General features: G+C 44.0%; 2 protein-coding genes across 2 annotated transcripts in view; one reads left to right on the top strand and one right to left on the bottom strand.

Annotated features, from left to right (window-relative positions):
* ZNF410 (zinc finger protein 410) overlaps positions 1 to 5,528 on the top strand; it is a 52,698-nt gene extending 47,170 nt beyond the window's left edge. The window contains exon 11 of the mRNA XM_019640290.1: positions 4,434 to 5,528. Coding sequence (XP_019495835.1) covers positions 4,434 to 4,472 — 39 coding nt within the window. The 3' untranslated portion in view covers positions 4,473 to 5,528. The remainder of the gene's footprint in view (positions 1 to 4,433) is intronic.
* A 101-nt stretch (positions 5,529 to 5,629) lies between these two features.
* Positions 5,630 to 16,443, bottom strand: part of FAM161B (FAM161 centrosomal protein B) — an 18,182-nt gene continuing 7,368 nt past the window's right edge. The window contains exons 2-9 of the mRNA XM_019640382.1: positions 15,155 to 15,474; positions 13,869 to 14,419; positions 12,078 to 12,421; positions 11,221 to 11,348; positions 9,315 to 9,479; positions 8,817 to 8,916; positions 7,295 to 7,437; positions 5,630 to 6,702 (exon numbers count right to left, since the gene is read on the bottom strand). Coding sequence (XP_019495927.1) covers positions 6,636 to 6,702; positions 7,295 to 7,437; positions 8,817 to 8,916; positions 9,315 to 9,479; positions 11,221 to 11,348; positions 12,078 to 12,421; positions 13,869 to 14,419; positions 15,155 to 15,474 — 1,818 coding nt within the window. The 3' untranslated portion in view covers positions 5,630 to 6,635. The remainder of the gene's footprint in view (positions 6,703 to 7,294; positions 7,438 to 8,816; positions 8,917 to 9,314; positions 9,480 to 11,220; positions 11,349 to 12,077; positions 12,422 to 13,868; positions 14,420 to 15,154; positions 15,475 to 16,443) is intronic.

Genomic DNA, 16,443 nt, shown 5'->3' with positions numbered 1-16,443 from the left:
ACAAGTTGCTGTCTTTTTGTTCTTCAGTTTAGTTGTGGAGGACGTTGCTTCACTGGCCCAAGTTGGCACCATCATTGCGCTCTTCCTGGGTGAGGGGCTGCAGCCTACGCCGTCGCCAGCGACTCACAGCAGCCCAGCTCCAGGTTGAGCTGTTGTTCAGCATCTTGGCTGTAGAGGGCAGTGTCATTGGCCCTCATATGTGGGATCTGAACCGGGGCCCTCTGGAGTCCCAAGCCAGCTCTTAACCAACGCGCCACTCGGCTGCACCTCCCCTTCCTTTCATAACCTTTATACCACCATCAGCTATTATAGCGTTCAAATGACTCTGCACCCACCATTGAATATTCTCAGTTATTTTGTAATATTTCTGGGGATATCCAGGATCATAGGCCTCTAGGCATGCATGTAATGTTTCTGCCAGAACCTTTCCTGGTGTTCACCATTGTGACCAATTGTCTAAGTATTGCTTATGTTATATTGAAAGTTTTTGCTATTTGCATCCATTGGAAAGATCAACAAGAGAGAAGATGTGTCATTAGAGACCAAGGCTAAGATCATCCACACTCTTATGTTCTTAGTTACTATGTACAAATACAAACGTTGGGTAATGAAGAAAGCTGATAGGAAAAAAATTGATTGATTTGAAATATAGTGTTGGAGGAGAGCTGTATGGATACCCTGGACCACCAGAAAGATGAATAGGTGGGTCCTAAAGCAAATTAAGGCTGAAACATTGCTGGAGGCAAATATGTCAAAACAGAAGCTGTCCTACTTCGGCACATCGTGAGAAGGCAGGGTTCTTTAGAAAAGACAGCAATGCTGGGGAAAATAGAAGGCAGCAAGAAAAGAGGAAGACCAGATATGAGGTGGATTGACTCCATAAAAGAAGCCATAGGCATGAGGCCACAGGAGCTGGGCAGGGCTGCTGAGGACAGGACACTGGACACCACTCATTCATAGGGTCGCCAGGAGTTGGAGCTGACTCAGCGGCACATAACACACACATCCATTGGTTCTTTCCTAAGTTACCTTCTGTTGGTTACCGCTTTGGAACATGTCTCACCTATGGAGACTTCCATCTATTTTTTCCCCTCTTCATTTATCTATTTTAAATTTTTTATTATGGAAGTTTTCAGTGAGTATAGTGAGAGAGAGAATAGTATGATGAGCAACATGTACCTATCACCCAGCTTGAATAACTAACTTTCTACCATGGTATTTTCTCTCTTCCCTTCTAGTTTTTGTCGTTGCTGTTTTGTTTATGTGGAGTATTTAAAAGCAAATCACAGACATATCATTTCATCTGTAAATATTTCAGTATACACCTCTTTAACAAATAAGGATTTTGTTTATAATTATATCACACCCAAATTAAAATTGAAGCAACCCAAGTTACTACAAATAAATACCAGATGTATAAAAGCTTAATCAGTCAACAGATATGATGTACTTAATATGTATGAGGCACTGTGCTGGGTACTAGTTATGCAGTAGTAAATAAAATATAATCTCTGCCTCAAAGAACTTAGAGTTAGGACCTCTACCTTTTATAGCTCCATAACTATATAAATAGTGCCTCTGTAGTGGTGCTGTACAGAGAAGTTAGAATGGGAAAGGTGACAGATCAATAATAAGCTAGCAATATTTGTACAGTGTAGTAAGTGCTAGTCTTGGGGCAAGTCAGGTAGTAAGTTTTAGAGTTTAAGTTGAGACCTGATGGATGAATAGCAATGATCTTGATGCACAAGTGGAAGGGATTAGAAGAAAACAGGCATAAAGGTAGCAATGTGTTACAAAGGCAGAAGGTAAGAGGGAGCAGGGCATGACTATAGGACCACAAAGTGTTGAGTATGATGGGACGTGGAATGGAGAGATGGGCATGGAATGGAAAAATGAGAGCAGGAAAGATAAGCTAGTCCTTCTCTTGAAGGGTCTTACAGGACATGATTTTATCCTGGGGACTATGGGGAGCCACTGCACGGTGTTAAGCGGGGTATGACATGGTCAGATTTATGTATGCAGAAAGTCCAGTAATAGTGCATTTGTTCTCTTGAACCTAGGCACATGGCTCTTGGAATTGACTTCAGGTAATGCCCACTCACAGCCTCAGGCAGACACAATATCACAGACCACCTAACAAAAAAAAGAAAACAACCTTCACCCAAGGAGGCCAGTAAAAGCATACAGGCCCTAAGTACCTAGTTTCACGATGGAAGACCCAGACACTTAATAGAAAAATATTAACACAAAGTATAAAGTTCTAAACGTAGATATAGCTAAAAAATCCTGCACTATCACTTTTTCCTCATGGGTCCTTGTGTATTTATAAACATACCCTTGGTCTGAGCCTCACTTCTTTTGTGTTTCCTTCATTGTTACCATTATTATCTACTTTTATCACAGGCATTTCCACTGCTCACTCCCTCCTTTTCCTTCTCAAAGTAGGCCGATCACATCCTCCAATACCTTCATTGTTGTCAAGCTACAAGCCCCTCAAGGCTCCAGGCTGTCCTCTTCCTCATCCAAGGTCTGGGTACTAACTGACCATTCCTCCAGTGAGTGAGGAATGTTGATTCCTTAGGGATTCTTGGATGCCAGAGAAGGAGAAGGCTGTTTGCAACCCTTAAAACAACACATGCCCATTCCAAATTCTATTTTTGGCGATCACCATGCATTATATATCAGACCTGTAAGAATCTACTGTTGCACTTCTAATTGGACTCCTGTAAATATGCTCTAAAAATAAACTTTTTAAGAATACCAGAGGGCCGGCCGAGTGGCACGTTGGTTAAGAGCTGGCTTGGGATGCCAGAGGGCCCCGGTTCGGATCCCACATATGAGGGCCAGTGACACTGCCCTCCACAGCTAAGATGCTGAACAACAGCTCAACTTGGAGCTGGGCTGCTGTGAGTCACCTGCGACAGAGTAGGCTGCAGCCCCTGCTGCAGTGGGTTGCCATGGGCTACCGTGTGTAGCCAGCAGCCAGCATGAGCGGCCAGCAGCCGGAGTGAGCGGCCGTCCAGAAGCCGGCGACTGATCTGCCTCGCCTGGGAAGAGCGCAATGATGGTGCCAACTTGGGCCACTGAAGCAACGTCCTCCACAACTAGACTGAAGAACAAAAGGACAGCAACTTGTCTGTTCCCCTTCCCCTAATTCCCCAATAAAAATCTTTAAAAAAAAAGAATATCAGAGAATAACCAAATCAAGTATCAGAAATTATCATTGAAAATATATGAAAACTACATCTTATTCAGATGGTTCATATTGGACAATTTCTATTTTTCTCAGTATCGCCAGGTCTCCTAAGAATCAGAGGACTCATTGTGCAGGCCCACTGGGACCCCAAGGCTTTTTGACCTCCTGCCAACTACAGGTCATCCCATGTGGGGTTCCATGTCATGTTGAGTTCACATTCTTGAACTCAAGAACCAGTATAACTGATTGGCAGCTAGCTTGACTATATGTTAGAATGTTCCCCAAATAAAACAAAGAGGAAAGAAAACAAATTACAAATTCTATAACAGTTCTCATAAAGTGCTATTGCTAAATTTGAGTGCAAACATCTGGATCGTGACCTAGATTAAAATCATACCATTCTTATATCCCTACCACACAGCATCAAATGAAATCTGTGGTTTATTTAAATTTTAAATTTCTTTAAATTCCATATTCTATGTAAATTACCTTCATCCAAACTGAGATCACCAAGTAAATAGATCTCCAGCTCAAGAATTAATCTAATTAGGTTTCATAAGTCCAATTTTATTCTGAATTTCACTATTATTCCTGTCTCGTTTCCTTTTCATAATAAAATGGAACCCAATTTCATCAGTTATTGTACAACACTCCCTTTTAACAGAAGCCTTCAGTGTAGCTTAGAATGTCCGTGTTAGCTGCCATCCTGTTGGAGTCTCTCAGGCTTGTCTCCCTTCATCACAGGAAAGGTATTCTGTTAAGCCCGGGGAATCCCTGGATTTCTTTGGAGTGGGTTCTAGTTCTCATATAGAACTCTTTGGGAATAATAGCCTCTTGTTCCTTTTACTTCTACTTGAGCCTGCAATCTGTTCTTGGGCTAACACTGACATAAGATTTTTGTTCCACCGTTTCTGATTTCCCTGTAACTTATATAGATGCCTCCATCACTGACTAGTGAATACGTGACTACACAAACAACAGTTTGGCTTATAGACTCGGTATTTTATTGCCATAGTGAAAATGCCAGTATTAATTATGAAGTGTCTGAGTGCTGTCTCAAGGCCAGTGTGTGAATGAGATCTATCAGTTTACGCATGCCTCTTGCTTTGGAACTAGATATCCTTGACTCATCCCTGCAGCACATTCCTCCCATTCATAAACCTTTTACTTAGTATGAATTTATTTTTCCTTTTATTCAGTGGTAGCCTATTCCAGATTTCATTTTACTCTTTTACAGTTACTAAACCAAGGAGATTTAACTGAAAGACGGACATGAGCATGGGTGCTGACTCCTGGAAAAGCAGCTCTGTCTGATCCCAGAGTGCATACAGTGGGAGCAGGTTGCTTATGGCTCACAATCTGCCAGAACCAAAATGAATCTGTGAATGACAAGACCCCACTTTTTCCTCTGTTCATCTTGCCTGGCATAGAAGATGAATGCAGGAGAGCTTCTCTTCAGACTACCATCTGATCCAGACAAAGAAGAAAGCAGTGAATGTGAGCTGGGTAACGGTACCTACCTCTCTTCTCAATGCAAAAATTTGGGGTGGACCTCTCCCAGAAGTGAGTTTGATTATGTGTTGGCTGAAGTTTCTCAGTGTGACTGTTGAGAGAAGGTTTTCCTTTGAAGAGCTTTCATCCCAGACTCAGCTGTCTTTTCACATGGATGGACTAAGTCCTGCCACCAACCATAAAACTTCACCAAGAAGTTGAGCTTTCAAGATGCCTTGTTGCTTTGGAGAAGGGAGTGATGTCAGTTTTGTTGTGACATTCTCCCTTTAGCAACCTGAGTAAGACTCTCCTCCACTGGGCTGCAAAAAAATAAATTACTTGAATCCCTCCTTGGCCCAGGCTGAGGTACTATCTTGTCCCACACACCTCTACTTGGTCACTTTGTTTTCTTTGTTTATGGAACATACAGTAGCATGTGAAAAAGTTTTTTTGTTTTTTAAGTTAAAAATCACATGATTCAGAGCTTCAGTTGTTTTCCCTTTAAATAAATGAACAGCCCAGTCAGTTCTTTGGCTCCTTGTTTTGGACAAAATTTGTTTTCATAAAGAGATTAAGAATGTTCAGTCTTTAAAAGAAGATACTGGTTTACTCTTAGGATTCCATGCAGGTGAAACTGAACTCAGGAGTCTTGGGGGAACATGACAGGAACATCTTCATCTCTTAACTAGCAAACCCAGATGGTAGTTATCAGAGTATCACTGTGTCATCACCAACAGGGACCATGTGTGAGTCTGGATAAAGTTGGCAGTAAGAACAGATACTTTTGAATTTTCCCAGAAAGTTAAAAAAAAAAAAACCATGAGAAGGGTGTTTCTGTTAGAGTAGACACTCTTGCTATCATCCTGTCTACAGCTACTGGGAGAGAATATAATTGGTGAGAAGAAAAGTATTCCAAAGATCGTACTAGTAGAAAATCATGGATGTCAGAGAAATTTCAAATTTATTTAAAATGAACCTCATGCTTACACACACACAGTGGCACATTCTAAACATATAACTGGGAAAAACTGCTTTTTAAATAAAGTAATTACATTATAGTTCTTGATTTGTTAATGACATATATAGTCATCCTGTGCTATGTAGATTGAGTTCATGTTAATTACTTGTATTCTTAAAATGCCAGTTCTTTCTGTAGCCTTACTTTTATACTAGAGCAGTGGTTCTCAACTGGGGACATTTTGCCCCCACCCCCAACCCGCTCCAGGGACATTGGCAATACCTAGAGACATTTTTGGTTGTCACAACTGCGAAGAGGTGTACCAAGCATCTAGTGAGTAGAGTGCAGGGACTGCTGCTAAACATCCTACAGTGTACAGGACAGCGCCCTCTCCCTACACCCAACAAAGACGTATCTTGTCCAAAAAGTCAGTAGTGCTGAGGTTGAAAAACCCTGTACTAGAAGTTATGAAATTGTCATCCCTGAGGTGTTTTGTTTTGCTCATATAATATTTTCAAGTAATTTTTAATTAGTTGCCAACATGCATATTTCTGGCTTCTGTTGAAAATGCAGTTGATCTGACAATTCTGGAACTATTCTAGCAGAGACTCCAGTTTCTACTATCTTACACCCAGCCCGTCTGACCCATTTGTTTCCTGAATAGTCCCTGTAGGCCATTTGGGCTTGTGCACTTTTTTAAAGTACCTATAGTTTATGAGGCACAAGGCAAGAACCCTTAACTCGGCTCTGATCCCCCACCCTGAGCTGCTTCTCTTTGATTTACTTGAACCATTTCCTGTTATCTGCTACTTTCCCCCATTCTCCAAGAGTAGCCATGACTCAAAACCCAAGTTTTGTCGTGATTCAATCCCAAGTTAGCTGCTGAATATTGAAAAGCAGTACTTTTAAGTGTACTGATTAAATAAGTGATTTGAGATTACCTAGCAATTCATAAGATAGCTCCTCCAGTTCTTTCTTGGGGCTTGTAGGCTATTCTAGAGATTCTTCTAAATCCTGCTGTGGATTTCTGATGCCGAGTTTTGTAGTTTCATGGGTGCTGCAGAATAAATTAAAACATGAAATAAAAATTTTAATTAAAGTATTATGTAAAGCTTAAGGATGGTGTCAACATTTTCATTATTTTATATGTGGTGTAAAGGGAAATTTCTAGGTGGAAAACGGGGATAGGCATTAGGGGAAGGGAACATTAGAATTTAAGAAGCAAAACAAAATTGAGAATAATGATGCTATACTTTTTGACTTATGATCTCAGTAGAGGAAGTGATGCTAATGCAGTACTTAAGAGTGCTAGAACAACAGTTTTATCCTTTTATGGGATGTAAAAAAACACATGATTTTTCTTCAAAAGTGGAGTGGAAATACTTTTGACTGATGGCATTGGAACTGGAATGGAAAAATGATCTGTTTCAAATTTTAGGAATCTAAACCAAATATACTGTGGTTATGTTTTATTCACTACTGTCCTCTCCAAATTCAAATGTGTTACTTGGAGATCTCTGGATTCGTATTCTGTAAGTACGGGATTGTGATCTCAAAATATGAGAGGCTGTTCTAAAGTTTCCTCCCGGCGGCATTACTAGGGATGGCACCTTAGAGAGCTGCAGGATGATAGCAGCATCTTGGATTACCTGGGATAATCATGGACTTCTGACTGCTCCCGCCTGGGTAGAGCCGGGGTGCCCTGACCCTTGTTCCTCACAAAGTCTTCATCCAGCCCGGCCTGCTTTAGGGTGTCTTGATACCGTTGTTCTGCTTCTTTCCTGGCAAGGTCCTGTGGAATGGAGATTAATATGCTGTAGATGTCTTGTGAATTACTTGGTAATTCTAAATTACTTGCTTAACCTGTATCCTTACAGTACTGCTCACAACACCCACCCCACCCCCAGTTAGTGGACACAGATTTGCATGAAAATTACTAGAGCTTTGTTTTCAAGCCTTAAAGTGCATAGGAACTACCTGAAGATTTTGTTAAAACGCAGATTCTTATTTGGTAGGTCTCAGACGGGGCCTGCAATTCTATATTTCTAACAGTCCCAGAAGATGCCAGCTGTTGATTAGGGAGCCACACCTTTGAGAAGCAAGGACTTAGATTTTTGGAAGTCCAAGTGAGACCCAGATGAAAATGATGAACTAAAAACTGAAGATTTAAAAGCAACCAAACCATCAGGAACACAAAGATAAAACAAAATAAGCTGCATTGTTAACACTCTTCACAGGATAGATGGTCTGCATGTGGACAAGAAAAAGGTTATTTTTCGTTGGTTTAAATGTTTGAAGCAAAATCATATACTTTGCATTTTTCCTAGAGTGTTGAAAGATCTGAGCATGGGCCTGCTTGAAAAAAATTAACATGAGGAAAGATCAGCACAGCGATTTTGAACAGTGCAAGTTACTGAGTAAATCTGAGACAGTCCAGTGTGTGATAGGTATGTGGGTGGAACGGAGTTGGACCCAGAAGATGCCTAGATAATGCGTTAGCTAGAACATGGAGATAATGCCCAGCAATTGGAACTAGGTCACTAGAGACCCCAACTTCTGTGTTGGAACTCGGGAGAGGACAGGGGTCCATAGAAGCTGATGCAACCCAATGCTGCCTGGAACGGTGGCCTTTCTAAGGTGGTTCAAGTAACTCCAGAGCTTCCTTAGGGAGTCTGACTTCCCTAAAAGTCTAGTGAACATCTTCAAGTGATTCTTCCAGCCTGAAAGGCACTTAATCTGGAAAGGGCTTTGTGGGGTGCTTGTGAGCATCCCAACCTATGGAGACCTATGAATGTGCCACAGCAGCAGGAGGAGAGAGGTCTGCTCTGCACTATGAGCAGTGGCTCCAGACAGCAGAAGAGACTGGATTTTCCGTCACATTAGTAAGTTAAAGATGTTCTTACTAACACAGGCAAACTGTCACTATGTGCCTGAGATCTAATCCCCACTCTGATTCAAACTGAAAGCTAGACACTCAAGGAAGTGAAATATCCCCTTATAGATGCCTTTGGAGTCCAGTCTTAGACTTATTTTGGGGAAACATGGTAGTAATAAAATGAGCCCAATTTAGAATCTGAGCCTCAAGGAAATGTTTAATTCAGATATTAAACTGTTTCCTAATTACTAAGCCTTTTCATCCAAGACAGAAAATGAATGATGGTTTCTTTTTACCTTGGTAACTTGTTCGAAGAGATAGGGCCTCATTTGTATTCTCTTCTTCATTTCCTCCAATTCTTTCTTATACTCTTTGGCTCTTTTACGGTCATTATTCCTGGAATTAACAAGATGTTTAAAATGAATTCTGCCTTTTTCCAATCCAGAATACCCTTAGTTCCAGTTAAGCAGAATAACTCCCATGGACACTGTAAATTCCTAACTGCCTGGCAAAACCCGTGACTAAAATTATGGGAACTAGGGCCGGCCGAGTGGCTCAGTTGGTTAAGAGCTCGCTCAAGAGTTTGAGCTCTGAGCAACAGCGGTTCGAGTCCAGCCCGAGCTGAGCAGCCGCTGAGCTGCCAACAGGTAGCAGGATGGCTCAGCTAAAAAAAAAAAAAAAATTTACATAAAATTATGGGAACTGACCCTAATAGCTCCATTTTGCTGTTTTCAAGGCCAATGATATGTTGGATCCCAAGACAGTCACCCCTTTGACGCATGGAGGATACTGACCGGTTTTCTTTCAGCTTTGCTTTGAACACCTCCTCCAGGCTTTTATGGGGATCCATGGCTCTTGCACGCAAGGCCACGGACTTAGACATTGCTTGACACTTCTTTTTGTGCATCTCCAGCCACTGAGTACTCTCATCTGCTCTGTCCTTCTTTTCAAGTGAACTTCTAAAGGGAGAAGGCAAAAAAGGAATATAGATGACCACCAACTTGGGAATATTTAAAAGCAATATTAGTAACCTCTCTGGAAAGTTGGTTTCTATGAATGGGGTAGGTAATTTACCTCCCTGGCATTTCAGAAAGATGAAGATTCTGACATTAAATGTACAGCTACACGATGTCTTCCCTGCACTCTGGATACAGTGATATTCTACCCCAGGAGAAGTTCATTTATTGAACTGGAAAACGTGAGTTAAAATATTCTTAAATAGCCAAACATTCAGGCTTCTTGCCTATTTGGAAACAAAATACTAATAGCTACCATTTACTGAGCTACCCACCCTGAACCACGTGCAGATGGCTCACAAGTGCTTTATATCCACTTGTGTAAACCTCATAACTGTCCTGTGAACTAAGCCCCCTTTTTATAGTCAAGGAGATAGAGTCTCAGAGCGGGTAACCCAGTTGCTCAAAGCTACCCAGCATGCCAGAGGAAAAGCCAAGATTAGAACCAGGGTATCTGACTCCCAAGCCTCTGCCCTTGGTGTATAAACTGTGCTATAAACAGTGGGCTGGAGGGTGTCTGGTCCTTTGGGAATACCAGTCTGCATTTCCACAGAGAACTAGAGATGGACCTCCAATGCACATACAATTTGCGGTCAACTTTTAGCACTTAGTTTGTGTATTCTTCTACCAGGTACTGTGGAGAGTTCTACCAAAAGAAAAAAGTCAAGATTCTTGCATTTGGATGTTTACATTCAAATGGACAGATTAGGAGAAGAGAGCATGAGTGTTTAATATGCTAATATGTCAAACCCTATTGCTCAGAAGTAGGTGTAGACATCCTCTACAGGTGGGCCAGCCTCTGGTTCATGAGACCTAGCTTATTGGGACCTCAGGATATTGAGGCATTTAGCCTTGATTTAGTAGCCCAATGAAATTGGAGGAAAACGGGACTATCCCTCAGATTCTAAATGCAATTTCTGTGTACTTAGTCCTCCGTGAGCCCCACAGGGAGGCACTAAGATGTGAGTCCTCTGCTTACTTCAGCTCAGACTCCTGTTGGTTCCATGAGAACAATACCATGATAGGTCAGTGAAAGAGTTAAAAATAAGGAGCCTCCTGATTCCCAGTTGACTTCTGATTGTTCCCTAAGATGAATCTCAGAGAATCAAATATGTGCAATGGACGCTTCAACTCTGGTAGGGTCAGTCACCTGTCGTCATGCTTCTCTGAATTCCTGTTCCTAATGGCTTCCTTTCCCTTTCACCTGTGAGTCTTCACCCATGTTTTTTACTCTGGAACCTTGTTTCCAGGCTTTGGCTCATTCCTCTTTCTTCAGGTTTCATGTTAGACATCTATTACAAGAGACCCCTGCCCCAGGCTACCTAGTGCCCCCACTGTCCCCTGTATCCCCGCATCATTGCTCTACTCACAAAATACGGTAGTTGCTTCTTTGCTTGTCGGTATGTCAGACTAGGTATTAAACTATAGGTTCCACAAAGCATCTCCAGCCTTAACATTATGCCTGGCACAGCGTAAGCCACCCATGACTATTTGCTGAATGATGGCTAGGTGTTCTCCAGCACCAATGTGGAGGGCCGCTTGTATTCCTGTCCTGATCAGAGAATTCCCTTCCACCCCTTTAGGTCCTTCTGATAACAGGAGAGGAGGCCCAGCAGCAGGGGTGGTTTCCATCATTTGGGTCAAGACCTGAGCATTAGAAGTCTCCTGCAGGCTGACCACTCACCTGACGGCATATTCCCTCTTCCTGGTGGCATCTGTGATATGCACAGGGAGGGTGTTGGCAGAGAGGGAAGCCAGGCCACTCAGAGAATGACTCCTTGGCCGGGGTGTGGCCAGTGGCTGTGGAGAGTCCTAGAGGAAATGAAGGCTGGTATTGGTGGGACAGCACGGGTGATTAGTTTCTATCTTAACTAGAAATCAATTTCAGTGAAGGACTAGTCAGAATGAGAATCTTTTTTCCTGGGATTAATGGAAAGGGTAATGAGATCTCAAGTTTAGTAACTGGGACAGACTTGGATTATCAATCAAAGATTTTAATCAACTGAGAAGAGTTCTTTGGAACTGGTATAGGGACACAACAATTGATCCCAACTCTCTGCTTTCCAGACCTACTTGAACTTATTTCTGCAATCTCTAGAGCAGCGGTTCTCAACCTTCCTAATGCTGCGACCCCTTAATACAATTCCTCATGTTTGTGGTGACCCCCAACCATAAAATTATTTCCATTGCTACTCTGTAACTGTCATTTTGCTACTGTTATGAATTGTCACGTAAATATCTTTTTGTTTTCCTATGGTCTTAGGCGACCCCTGTGAAAAGGTCGTTCACCCCTCAAAGGGTTGCGGCCCACAGGTTGAGAACCGCTGCTCTAGAGAGAGGGAAGGAAAAGAAGTATTCTTGTGGTCTTAAGTTTATAGGTATTGTGGTTCTGCTTACAGCTAAAGGGGTGTTTTTTTGTTTCCTGTTTTTGTTTTTTTTTATGATAGAAATGTCATGAGAAGTGCCTTCCAATAAGACCTGGCCTCTCCTTCGATTTCAGGCCTCAGACCCTGAGCCTCCTGCAGCTGCCTGGGCACTCACCCTCTTTCCAGAGGCTGCAGCATCACAGGGCCGCTGAGTGCGATGCAGGCTGGCAGTTCTCAGCAGGAAGGGCTTGTTGCGAGTCACCTCTCGGATGTCCCTTCTCTTGGCAGCTCTTCTCTGGAAGGCCTTGTAAATGCCTTCATAGTCAGGGACAGCAGGATTCACCCGAGGCTGGAATCCGAAGTCAGTCTGCAGAAACCCAAGCTTTTCCTCCTGGGTTCGGGTGGCTGTGCGAAGCCGTGGGTCAGCCCTGAGACTGGAGGAGGTAATGGGGCAGGAGGCCATCTGGAGCATGTCCAGGGCTCTCATCTGGATGCGGATTTTCCTGAAGAGTTCAGCTTCTGGGGAGAAAATCAGGGTGGTGATGGGTGAGAAGTGACTAGGCAAGACTCATACCGAAAAGTGTGGAGTACTTCTCTTTTAGATACTAGCAGTAGTGTGCTGGAGCCAATTGTTCACTTTTCAGGAATTTTGTGAGCCTGCAGGAATGTGGGAAGCCTGAAATGGGCCAGGATAGGGGTATTTATACCACAGAAAATGACTAACACTGCAAATCAGCTTGTTTTTTTTTTTTCCTGGAGAGCCTGTTAACAAACATTGACCAGGACACCACTGCCATGTACCAGTCAGGTTGCAGAAGCAGCTATCATTTACATTTACTGAGCACTTTCTATGGTTCCTTCTTCTGAGACGAAGCAGGAGGAATGGGCCAGTCACCTGCTCCTCTTCTCAGAGAAAGGCCCCACCATCCACCGAACTGCCCGCGCCCACTGCCCAGACCATTCTTGACTCCGCCCACTCTCATCTCATCAGTCACATGTTCAGCTGTCTCCTCGTCTTTACCTTCTCTCCATTCCAGACTCTTCCTCATCTCTACTACTAATTTCATCATTTCTCAACTGAATTGTTGAAATAGCCTAGTTAGATCAGCATCCCTCCCCCTCTAATTATCTCCACAGCAATCAGAGTGATCTTTCTAAACTATCTGCTCATGAGCCACCCTCCTGAAAACCCTTCAGTGGCTCCCCAGTGCCCTTGGGATAAAGTCCAGACTCCCTCGCAAGGCCCCAGATCTGGCCTGTGCCTGCCTCTCCCTCATTCTCCCTCTTCTCTCGACCCTGTACCTTTCCATCTCTTGAATGTGCTCAGCTTTTTCTTACCCCCATGCAATAGCTCTGCCTGGTAAGTCCCTCTATTATATGCTCCATAGGAATCCCTAGGCTTCCCCTTTTAATCCTTGCAAATGACTCAACCTATTTGTAATTATTTGCATATTATCTGTCTCCCTCCTGTGTCCAAAAACTCCAAGTCTGTTTATTCACCCTAGAACAGTGCCTGGGGAGTGGCACATGTTAATTGAATAAGCACATAAAGCCTGAGTCCCTTAACTGAGATACACCTCACTAGGATGAGGGCGGGGTGTGGGCTTTCCTCAGGGAAGCTGGCTACTGGTGGCACTGGCCCAAGCTGGTCCTTGGATATCTCATTGGTTCCTTCTCTCACATCTGTGCTGCCACAGAGGCCTTCACATCCACTCACTGAGAAAGAGGTCAACAGGACAAACCCGAGGGGTGCTGGAGGACCTCCCCTCACTCTTGGCTCATTACAGGACTCCCCCATTGTGTAAACAGAGCCAAGCCCACCCATGGCCTGCACTGAGTGTGGCCTCTAGCGGGTCTACCTGAACAGCTCATCTCCAAGCCAGGCTGACCCCTGAGCCTCACTAAACCCCCTGGCACTTCCTGGTAACCCCAGGCAGAAGGCAGCAAGGGCACAGGTTGTCTTTACCCTGGAGTTTGTCCCCGAGGGCTGGCTCCAGAATGGACTTGGGGATCCTTCTGGTGGCTTTCGGCTTGGAGACCTTGGCCTTAGCAGTGGCAGCCAATTCCCTCTGGTGAGTGGCTTCTTTTTGTTGCTGCTCCTTCTCCAGGAAGCTGAAGGGCTTGAAGGACGAGAGGAGCACTTCCTTCCTCTTCTGGATCCGCGCCTGCCTTTGGGCCTCGTTGCGCTCCACGATCTCCTGGTAGAGGGGCAGGTAGACATGCGCGGGCACAGGTTGTGCCCGGAACTGCCGGTGGCACTCTGCCTCCTCCTGGCCCTGCCTCTGGGCCTGCTGCCTCTCACGCTCGAAGGAGGCAGGTGAAGCCAGCCACTGGGCCTTTTTCCGGGCCTCACGCAGTGTCATACGGAACGGCTGAGGAACGGTGATGGAGGACGCCCAGGAGCTGATGCTTCTGTGCTGGGAAGGAGGCCTGGAGGCTGAGGGTGGCTGGGATGGAACCTTGGCAACGTCGGAGGCTAGGTTGCTCAGGGAACTGCAGCGCCTTGTGGAGACACACCTGGGGGGGAAAGCAGCTCTGGACAGGGCAGCCCGGAGGCCTGGTGCCTCCCATACCCTCCCTGCTCTTCCTTCTAGCAGGCTGCACCTAGCTTCTCAGCCCAGCATCACAGCCCCACAGACCTCTAAGGCTTTGCCTTTCTCCCTCCTTCCCGCAGGCCATCTAGCAGCCTTAGTAAGAAGTCTCTTCTCAAAACTGATCTAAGAATTGCCACTTTGCACTCTAATTAATTTTCATATTGGAGAGAGAACAGCACAATGGTGCAGAGCAGGGCTTTAGGGTCAGAGCCAGGTTCAAATCTTGCTTCAAACAATTACCAGCTATGTGACCTTGAGCAAGGTTCTCTTGGAACCTCAATTTCCTCATCTGTAGGATGGCAAAAAAAAAAAAAAATTACAGGGTTATTGGGAGGAGAAAATAAATATTAAATGAGATCAAGTACACATACATAACAGGGATTGGCCAAGGTAAATGTACCTTGTTGCCGTTCTCAGGGAGGTAGTCTGAGAAAGGCATCTGTTTACTCAGTTCCAATGCTTCTGGTGACTAAGGGTTACCTAAAGTGATTTAGGACTGCTGGGTAGGAATCAGAACAAATGTTTGGATCTGAAAACATTTTGAACTGGAGCCAGGGTAAGTGATGGCTGCAGAAGTGGTCTTTGCTGTACTGGGGAAGAACAACATGATTTGGTCAGAGTTGTGCAGCGAGGCAGCTATTGAACTGCAGTGCCTTACCTCAGAGACGGGAGGTACTGGACCTGTGGCTTCCCCCTGCCTTTGTCTTGGAAGAAATTCTTCAGGTCCTCATCATCTTCAGAGAGGTTCTCATCACTGTCTGGGTCAGACTGATAAAGGGATTCCAACAGGCACCACTTGCCTTTCTGCTTTAGTACTTGCAGGGTCTCATGAAAGCTCCCAGTTGAGGCAGGAGAAGTAGAATCTGTCTCCTCTGGGCTGAGGAACTCATCAAGTTTGCTAACCCTGGGAAAAACCAGCCCATCCCCAGACAGCTCCTCTTCTGCCTCTGTGTCTGAGGAGGATTTGGGGGGAAATATCTGAAATGAAATCAAATAGACTGGAGTTAAACTCTAATTTCAGATTTATTCAAAACATACCTGTTAATTTCACTTTGAATAGCCCTCTGTATATTAGGGCCTGAGGATAACAAAGAAAAATGAGATGTGTTCCTTGCTCTAAAGAAATTTCACAAATAGGTATATGGGGTGTGCTTGGTTAAAGGTGTCAACCCTAAGAAAGAATATACCTGCCAAGCAAGACTCCTTGTGGTTAATTCAGCTCAAATTCACAACCAGAGTGTAGCAGCCATTGTTTACACAGGTCCCTCCTGCACACTGCATATCAGGGAAAATCTGCAAACTGATCTGCCAGCTTCCTGTTATGTGTCCCTGCCATCCCAGTCCACCCTTATAAAAGGGCTTCTAGGACTGTAATTCAGCTAATGGACTGAATACCCTATCCAATTGGAGCTGTGCAAATATATCCTAATTTGCATATTTACTGACCAATCAGAACACGTGGAGCCTATGGATCAACCAAACTGAATTTGGATTCCTTATTTGCATGGAAATGGATCAATCAGGAACCAGGGGGCAGGCACTCTTCTCTATATAAGCCAGTCTTGTCTCTGCCTTAGCTAGCTGAACACTTCGGCTGTTTCCCAGGTTTGCAAACTGATTTGCAATACCTAAGGTACAACACTTGAGCTGTTTTACTAAATAAAGTCTCTTCTGTACTGCATCCTAAATTGGGGACTCCTGTTGGCGTTGAATTGGTGGCAGTGACCTTTGGTTGACAAAGGACAGGAAAGAAAAGCAAAGAGCTAAAGTTGATTTGAGTGGCTAATGTGCACTAGGCATTGGACTGAGAACAAGACAAACGTGGTCCCTACTCTCATGAAGCTTACATTCTAGTGAGAGGAGACAGATGGTATAAGATGATAATAAAGTCAATGAAAACTATAAAACATTATAGAGTGATAAAGTGGCTCTGGGAAACTTTTTTTT

Source organism: Hipposideros armiger, unplaced genomic scaffold (genome assembly GCF_001890085.2).
Source record: "Hipposideros armiger isolate ML-2016 unplaced genomic scaffold, ASM189008v1 scaffold_49, whole genome shotgun sequence".
In the NCBI taxonomy this organism is placed as follows: Eukaryota; Metazoa; Chordata; class Mammalia; order Chiroptera; family Hipposideridae; genus Hipposideros; species Hipposideros armiger.
Note: the sequence above shows the minus strand (reverse complement) of the source record. Positions and strands in the feature narration are given on the sequence as shown.